This window comes from Condylura cristata, unplaced genomic scaffold (genome assembly GCF_000260355.1).
Source record: "Condylura cristata isolate star-nosed mole 26May11 unplaced genomic scaffold, ConCri1.0 scaffold00018, whole genome shotgun sequence".
In the NCBI taxonomy this organism is placed as follows: domain Eukaryota; kingdom Metazoa; phylum Chordata; class Mammalia; order Eulipotyphla; family Talpidae; genus Condylura; species Condylura cristata.
Window position 1 is genome coordinate 23,496,181 of NW_004567119.1, and position 8,711 is coordinate 23,504,891.

Consider the following 8,711-nt stretch of genomic DNA (forward strand, 5'->3'; position numbering starts at 1 on the left):
ACGGCTCTGGGAATACTTGGTTGTGGGAATAACCACATTTGGAAGTTGTCATTTTCATTGCCTTTCAGAGGCTGGTTGCAGTGAAATTAGCAATTAAGTTCTGTAAGTTGAGTTGTATTTAGAGTGGGAGGGTGGAAAATTGGAAAATTTAAATTTTATAAGGAAAAGCATTCTAGGAATTATTGACATGTATCTAGTAATGTAAACAGGTGTGAATGTTATTTGTATAAAAGGTAATGGAAATTATAAAGGTATCGCAGGGTTCAAGCCATCTTGCCCTAGAATGCCCTAGAATGCTCCTCATTTGTGTTTCGCGTTGTCTTCGGGGATTTTGTGTAGCTCTGGAACTGTTGAGGGGTTCTCACAGTCAGTGGCTAAAGTAAAAAAAAATTGTTCTCTGATCTTTCCCGGAACATTTGCCGCCCCCACTCTAGCATGAAGTGTGCTTTTCTTTTGTTTTCTTACTCTAGTTAAAAAGGAGGGTACAATTTCTTGGCAGTGGCAAGGGAATTTGAGACCTAAGAATGGATCATCTGCTCAATTATCAGGCGCGTTCTCCACAGCCTGTCTTTCCTTTGCTGCAAGTACTTTCAGGTGAACCTGAAAGATTGGCTACTAAGGCTGACAAGTTCTTTCTGTGTGGCGTTCTTGGACAGTATCGGTCCCCAAACTGCAGCCTGTATTTAAATATTTGATATGGGGTCTGGGCCCTTGTTACAAAAAAGCCGTAGATGAACCAGATGTGATGAGTTGTATGAAACACAGGTAAGTGTTGACGTCATGGGCTGAGTTGTTTCTCAGGTAATTTTTAAACGTGAGTAGTGGTATGTATGCTACTTGGTTCAGAAAGATTCAGTGTTACAGGAGAGGTAATACATAGTGATTATAGACCGGTAGTAGTATTGCTTAGGAATGCTGTGAGCCATTGGTGGTGTTAAACTGGCAGATTTTTCTTAGTATTTTAAGTATTTGTTGAGTACCTGCTGTCTCAGGCAGTCTGGAAGGTGATAAAAGATGGTTGTGATTTGGTCTCACCCACCAGCAGTAGGAGTGGACAGAATCAGATGCAAAAATCTGTGAGTCGCAGTTGCCGTGTGAGAGCCTAAAGCACAGAGCCAGAGGGGACACCCAGTCCGGCAGGGGAGAGAGGCTCACGCAGACAGGGAGATGGTGATTATTAGAGAGGTTTTGAGTTTCCTGGTGCTGAGGTGGACAGGGGCAGCAGCCACTGCAAACCCGCTTCTGCCTCTCCCCCGGGTTCTGGCCTTCGCCAGCTTATCCCACACTGCTTTCCTCTGGCCCGTGCAGGTGTCAGCGGCAACTGGATCGAGATCGCCTACGGCACGAGCTCGGGGGCCGTGCGCGTGATTGTGCAGCACCCGGAGACTGTGGGGTCCGGCCCCCAGCTGTTCCAGACGTTCACCGTGCACCGCAGCCCAGTGACGAAGATCATGCTGTCGGAGAAGCACCTTGTGTCAGGTGAGCATCTGCCGAGGGCGGTACCCAGCCAGGCATGTTGTTAAGACTCCAGAAGCAGTTTCTATGTGAGAAGAATATTAAATGTTGAGTAGCAAGAAGTGATTAGGGGACAAGAATAACAGTTCTTGGTATTCAAAGTGTTGGTTTTGCTGGTCCTCGCGTAACGCACACAGGAGGCATCACCTTGTGCTCTGTTCTGTCTTGTCCTAATGGCGTACTTTATCTCAGAACGCCATAGTCTGGCTAAATTTCTTGGCTAGAAAACTTTTCTGTGTTAGAGAACTTTCCAGGTATGAATTTAGTATAAATTTGGTTGCCTTAAGGTTTAATATCTTTAAGGTTTGACGTTTGATCCTCTTCTAAGAATATTAAGTTTCAGGAGAGTTGTGCAGATTTGAAGTAAACATTTTTATGGCTTTTTTGTTCCTCATAGCCCTAAGATTTAAAATTTATATATGAAGTAAAAATAGAACTAGATTTTCAAGCTTACAAGCACGACAAAGTAAAATGGTCCCTAAGTAAAATTCCTCTAATGAGGATCATCATCGACAGGTGATTTCAGAAAGACTTTGTGAACATTGAACCAGAAGTCAGGTATATCCTTAGAGCTCGCCTTTGAACGCAGTCTTCCATTAACTGTTGTAGGTCAGTTCTTTTCTAGCTGAAATTTTATCAGGTTTGTTTATATGAAGAGTCCCAACATTAAAAAGTGATGTTTCTTTTCACTGTTGTCCAGTCTGAATATCAAATGGAGGCAGAATACCTTGTCCGTGAGCAGTGGTAGAATGGGTGTCTGCGCCTTTATTGAGAGTCTAAATGTTTTCTGAATAGGATTCTGCTTCCCTACTGAGGCGTCCTTCACTCCCAGTACCAGCTTCCTCCCCTTTTTTACTGTTGCTCAGTCCTGTCCCTGTGGGACTGTGACTGTGTCCCTCCACCTGGAAGCAGCTGCAGGTCCAGATTATAGAGTCAACCTATGCATCTGCTTGTGTGTCACAGCCCCTCAGCCTAACGGACAATCTGAGGCGTCGGAGTTCTCCCAAGCCTTCTCAGTGTGCACCTCGCCATCCCCCACTTATTCACACCGAAATGTGTAGGCTTCACCTTGGCCTGCCCTCAACTGGCCCTTTCTCTCCCCGCACCCAGCTGTGCTCGGTCAGTAAGTCCTTTCAGCTAGCCCTTGCACGTATTGTTGCCAGCCTGTTGAAGCCCTTTTCGCCCCTACATTCCTGGGAGTCCCAGTCCATTCCTGATCTTGCCTCACTACATGTTCCAAACTGCAATCAGAAATAGCTTTTAAAAATGCAAGTCAGATTTGAATTCCAGGTCGTTTTTTCTCTTCATCCCACTTTCCTTACTGCCTCAGACACGAACTTTTCCACTTCTTAAAAATGCCTCAGAACTTGTGCACTAGTTCTTTGTTTGAAATGTTTTGCGTCTAGATGCCGTTTTTCAAATATTTTCTCAGTGAAACTTTTGGTTACCAGCCAAATCTCTGGTCAGTTTCTATCAGTGTCCCTATTTGATTTTTTCATAGACTTTATCACTTGATTAATGGCTCCCTCTTCTAGCATGTAAGTACTACTTTAGCAGAACTTTCTACTATAAAGTTCCACGAGTAAATGTGTACATGAAGTAATTTTATCCATTGAGAGAGTAGACCATTTTGTGGGGTTGTTGTGATATATTTAAATGACAGTGCTTGGACATCCTTGCTGGCAGTATTTCAGTGGCGTGTTATCGTAGGACGTGATATCATAAGCACTTAGTAAAATTTCCACTTCAACATCAAGAACCCTGCCCAGCTTATTAGCCAGAGCTCTGAAGCATTTTATATTGATTTAGTGTCACTCTGCCACCTAGTGGGCATCAACATATTGCTGAAATGACATCCACATTCTTAGACATGTGATACGACATCTAGTACTTTATATCCTCAGCATTGGTCAGAAGTAACTTTAGAAAACATTTTTGAGGAGTTCAAAATTTATTATGATTTTGGGAAACAGCAATAAATGGCAAAGTATTTTATTAAGACACACCATAAGTGTACAATTCTTTTTAATAAGTTAGTTTTTAGTCTGAGTAGAAACGGCATTAAAAAACAGACGGACATGTCTCAGCACATACCCAGTTAATAGTACATGCATGACAACCAAAATGAATTTAAAGTATATAATACACAAAATTTGCTCAAACGCACAATGTGTCAGTGCTAAATTATCACAGCATTTTGATTTTCCTAAATGTACTGACAAGCTATTTTTACTAACTCCTAAGTGGCTTAATATTTGAGTAGGGGAAGTGATAGGAAGAAATAAACTGGGCAGCTTTGTTCAGTCACAGGAGAGGGTCATATTCAGCATCTTCTCTTACACTTTAGCCTTTCCTTACTTATAACCTGCAGGTTGCATTAGAAGGATTCATAGATTTACTTTCATGCCTGATACTGGCCACAAGGTAAACCATATTCAGGCCTCAGTTTCTCTGGTTATCAGTTTTGTATCAGTGACATTTGCCACTCGGTGGGCTCTGCTCTGTTTAAAATGGATCATACAGAAAAGTTCGCAGAACTGACTTTGCTGTGCTCTAACGATCTGTGTCTGACAGCTCCTTTCCCTCCTAGTCTGTGCAGATAACAATCATGTCCGCACATGGACAGTCACACGATTCCGGGGAATGATCTCTACTCAGCCAGGGTCTACGCCTCTAGCGTCGTTCAAGATACTTTCTCTGGAGGAGACGGAGACTCACGGAAGCTATTCCTCTGGAAATGATATTGGTGAGTTGACCATTCAGGCACAGATTCAGATGCTGCCCTTCTGCGTTGCTCACACAGTGGCTAGTAAAATTAACAAGTTTTGAAATACAAACTTTCATTTCACTTTCAAACTCATTTAAAGCAAGTTCAGTGAATTTTTCTGATTAAATTCTATAAATTAAAAAAATGGGATTACAGTAGCAATGCTAATGAGCACTTACATTAACAGCTGTTATAGCTGCACACATTGGATTTTTATTTTTATTTATGCATACAGAACTGAGGTACAGGGGCAGTGGGAGGACTCACCAGAGATGCTGTGGGGAGCAGCGGGCAGGACAGGAGAGGTCTGTGGGTTACCTCTGGGGCCGGGGGTCAAACTTGCCCTGAAGTGGCTGCAGCCAGTTTGCAGTGCTGCACTTTAACCTGCTGCACCACCAGGGAGGGCCTGGAATTTTATTTTTAGATTAGCAGTAAAATTTAAAATTTGTGGTTAGGAGGTGGCTGGTGCTTATTTAGCATCCGGGGGGAGCAACGTATCACATTCCCTCAGAAATGCTTGTGTGTGTGCAGCTGACTGCGATGTCATGTTCAGGTACTGGTGAGACACTCGCCTCTCCCCCAGATTACTCTCAAGAGCATTTACAATAGCTATATTGTGTGCACATAACTAATGTACATTTTAGGTCATTTTGTATAATTTCTAAGGGCCGGTAGTATATCAGAATTGTTTCACACCGATCCTGTTTATGTCCAACCAGAATATGCTCCCATAGTAAAGATTGTAAAGCTTATGGTTGAAAAAAATCGGGACGACTTAGTACAATTTTCAGCAAAATGCTGTGTGACTCTTAAGATTGATTTTTTATGCATAATACAGAACTGGGGTACAAGCTAGAGTTGCAGAGGTGGTGAGAAGATTCACCGGAGACAGAGTGGGGAGCAAAACAGGCAGACTGCTGAGGGGAGCAGCGGGCAGGTCAGGAGAGGTCTGCCACGCTATGTGGGTCGCCTTTGGGGCGGGGATTTGAACTCATGCAGAAGTGGCTTTAGCTTCTTAGTGCTGTGCTTTAACCTACTGTGCCACCAGGGAGGGCTTGGGTGACTCAGTTTGAAGTGTTTTGTGATACCCAGTTCCCTGCTTGATGGTAGGCTGTGAAAGTTCAATTTGAATTTTTTTTCCAGCTTTACTGAGATGTAAATAAAAGCGATGCACAGGCTATGGTAGAGGATGAACAAGCTCTCCCTGGCAGCGTGTGCACCGTGGCCTAGAGTAGGTGGGAGTGGAAGGGAGATGGCTGTCTCCCATGGTGCGCGGACAACAGGGTGCCAAACGGCTGGGTGCAGCACCCCAGGTTTACGGGTAATATCCCCACTTAGCAAGGATGCAAATCCATGTTGACATGGAACACTTTACAGAGATCTGAATGTTTGAACTGAGATGTTCAGAATTTACTCGCAGATAAGATGATGTTAACAGGGCAGAAGAGAATCAGGCAAGTTTGGGGAAGGTTATGTTGAAATTAATTATTGACTTCAAAAACCTTCACTTGAAATGCAATGTGATTAACAGCCATGAGTTGTTTATTCATACAGAACTGGGGTACAGACCAGAGATGTGGAGGGTGAGAGAATTCACCAGGGACAGTGGGGAGCAGAACAGGCAGATAAGATGAAGTACACTGCTGAGGGGAGCAGCAGGTGGCCCAGGAGAGTTCTGCCATGCCACGTGGATCTCCTCCGTGGCAGGTGGGGATGGAACTCATGCAGAAGTGGCTTAAGCTTCTTAGTGCTTTAGCCCGCTGCGCCACCAGGGAGGGCCGAGTTTATTTTATTTAAATTCGTTTTGTGAAATGATGTTTAATCTTGATGAACTTCTTGATATTTTCTGTCCAAGGACCTTTTGGAGAGAGAGATGATCAACAGGTGTTTATCCAGAAAGTTGTTCCCATCACTAACAAGCTGTTTGTAAGACTTTCCTCCACTGGAAAAAGGTACCAAATCACTATACACATACATTTTTATTCAGAAGTTTGCAAGTTTTGTATAGGAGCAAATACAGAGATGGGTAGGGAAGAGGGAGTGTGAGAGATAGGAGTGAGGAACAGAGACGAGAGATACGGAGATGAGGGAGCAAGAAACAGGAGAGAGATAGAGGAGATGAAGAGAGATGAGAGCTATGCAGATGAGACGAGGGAGGGAGAGACAGAGGAGGAGATGAGGGAGCTATGCAGATGAGAGATGGGAGGGGGGAGGGGAAGAGAGGAGAGTGATGAGAGATAGGGGAGATGAGGGAGGAAGAGACAGGAGAGAGACGAGCGCTATGGAGATGAGAGAGATGAGAGATTGGAGAGACGAGAGCTAGGAGAGACGAGGGAGGAAGAGACAGGAGAGAGAGGAGAGATAGAGGAGGAGAGACGTGAGCTATGGAGATGAGAGAGACGAGAGCTAGGAGAGACGAGGGAGAAGAGAGACGAGAGCGAGAGGAGGTGAGAGACAGAGATTGGAGAGACAAGGGAGGAAGAGATAGGAGAGAGACAAGAGCTATGGAGATGAGGGAGACGAGAGATAGAGGAGAAGAGAGATGAAAGCTATGGAGATGAGATGAGAGATTGGAGAGACAAGAGGGAGGATGAGACAGGAGAGAGAGAGACACGAGAGCTAAGAGAGACAAGAGTTAGGAGAGACAGGAGAAAGACGAGAGATAGAGGAGAGACGAGGGAGAGGGAGGAAGACAGGAGAAAGACGAGAGCTAGGAGAGACAAGGGAGGAAGAGACAGAGACGAGAGCTATGGAGATGAGAGATTGGAGAGACAAGGGAAGAAGAGACAGGAGAGAGATGAGAGATAGAGGAGGAGAGACGAGAGCTATGGAGATGATTAGAAAGACGAGAGATAGAGGAGAGGTGAGGGAGAGACAGGAGAAAGACGAGAGCTATGGAGATGAGAGAGACAAGAGATAGGAGAGAGATGAGAGATTGGAGAGATAGGAGACACGAGGGAGGATGAGACAGGAAGGAGACGAGAGATAGGAGGAGAGAGACAAAGATTGGAGAGACAGGAGAGAGAGGAGAGATAGAGGAGGAGAGACGTGAGCTATGGAGATGAGAGAGTGGAGAGACAAGCGATAGGAGAGACGAGAGAGAGATGAGGGAGGATGAGACAGGAGAGAGACGAGAGTTAGGAGAGACAGGAGAAAGACGAGAGAGACGTGAGCTATGGAGATATGAGAGATTGGAGAGACGACAGATAGATGAGAGATAGGAGAGATAGAGGAGAGATGAGGGAGGGAGAGAGGAGAAATAGAGGAGGAGAGACGTGAGCTATGGAGATGAGAGACAAGCGATAGGAAGATGAGGAAGAGACAGGAGACGAGAGATAGAGGCGGAGAGACGTGAGCTATGGAGATGAGGGAGGGAGAGAGACGAGCTAGGAGAGACGAGGGAGGAAGAGACAGGAGAGAGATGAGAGAGACGAGGGAGGGAGAGAGACGAGAGCTAGGAAAGACGAGAGAGAGAGAGAGAGAGAGAGAGAGAGAGAGGGGGAGGAGAGACATGAGCTATGGAGATGAGAGAGATGAGAGACAAGCGATAGGAAGATGAGGAAGAGACAGGAGAGATAGAGGAGGAGAGCTATGGAGATGAGAGATGAGGGAGGGAGAGAGATGAGAGAGAGGAGGTGAGAGACAAGAGATAGGAGAGACGAGAGCTATGGAGATGAGGGAGATGGGAGGATGAGACAGGAGAAAGACGAGAGATAGAGGAGAGACAAGGAAGAGACAGGAGAGAGACGAAAGCTATGGAGATGAGAGATTGGAGAGACAAGCGATAGGAGAGACGAGGGAGGAAGAGACAGGAGAGAGACGAGAGCTATGGAGATGAGAGACGAGAGCTAGGAGAGACAGGAGAAAGACAAGCGATAGGAGAGACGAGGGAGGATGACACAGGAGAGAGACAAGAGCTAGGAGAGACAGGAGAAAGACGAGAGAGAGACGAGAGCTAGGAGAGACAAGGGAGGAAGAGACAGAGACGAGAGCTATGGAGATGAGAGATTGGAGAGACGAGGGAGGATGAGACAGGAAAGAGACGAGAGATAGAGGAGGAGAGAGACAGAGATTGGAGAGACGAGAGAGAGGAGAGATGGAGGAGAGACGTGAGCTATGGAGATGAGAGAGATGAGAGACTGGAGAGACAAGCAATAGGAGAGACGTGAGACGAGCGAGGAAGAGACAGACGAGAGCTATGGAGATGATTAGAGAGACGAGAGCTAGAGTAGAGACGAGGGAAGAGACAGGAGAAAGACGAGAGATAGAGGAGAGGTGAGGGAGAGATAGGAGAGAGATAGGAGACACGAGGGAGGATGAGACAGGAAAGAGACGAGAGATAGAGGAGGAGAGACGTGAGCTATGGAGATGAGAGATGGGGAGGATGAGACAGGAGAGAGATAGAGGAGAGACGAGGGAGGATGAGACA

General features: G+C 45.6%; 1 protein-coding gene across 1 annotated transcript in view; it reads left to right on the forward strand.

Annotated features, from left to right (window-relative positions):
* The window catches only part of KCTD3 (potassium channel tetramerization domain containing 3), a 53,272-nt gene that overhangs the window by 32,037 nt on the left and 12,524 nt on the right, over positions 1-8,711 (forward strand). Inside the window, exons 14-16 of the mRNA XM_004685237.2 lie at positions 1,309-1,479; positions 4,106-4,261; positions 6,138-6,234. Of these exons, the coding sequence (XP_004685294.1) occupies positions 1,309-1,479; positions 4,106-4,261; positions 6,138-6,234 (424 nt within the window). The remainder of the gene's footprint in view (positions 1-1,308; positions 1,480-4,105; positions 4,262-6,137; positions 6,235-8,711) is intronic.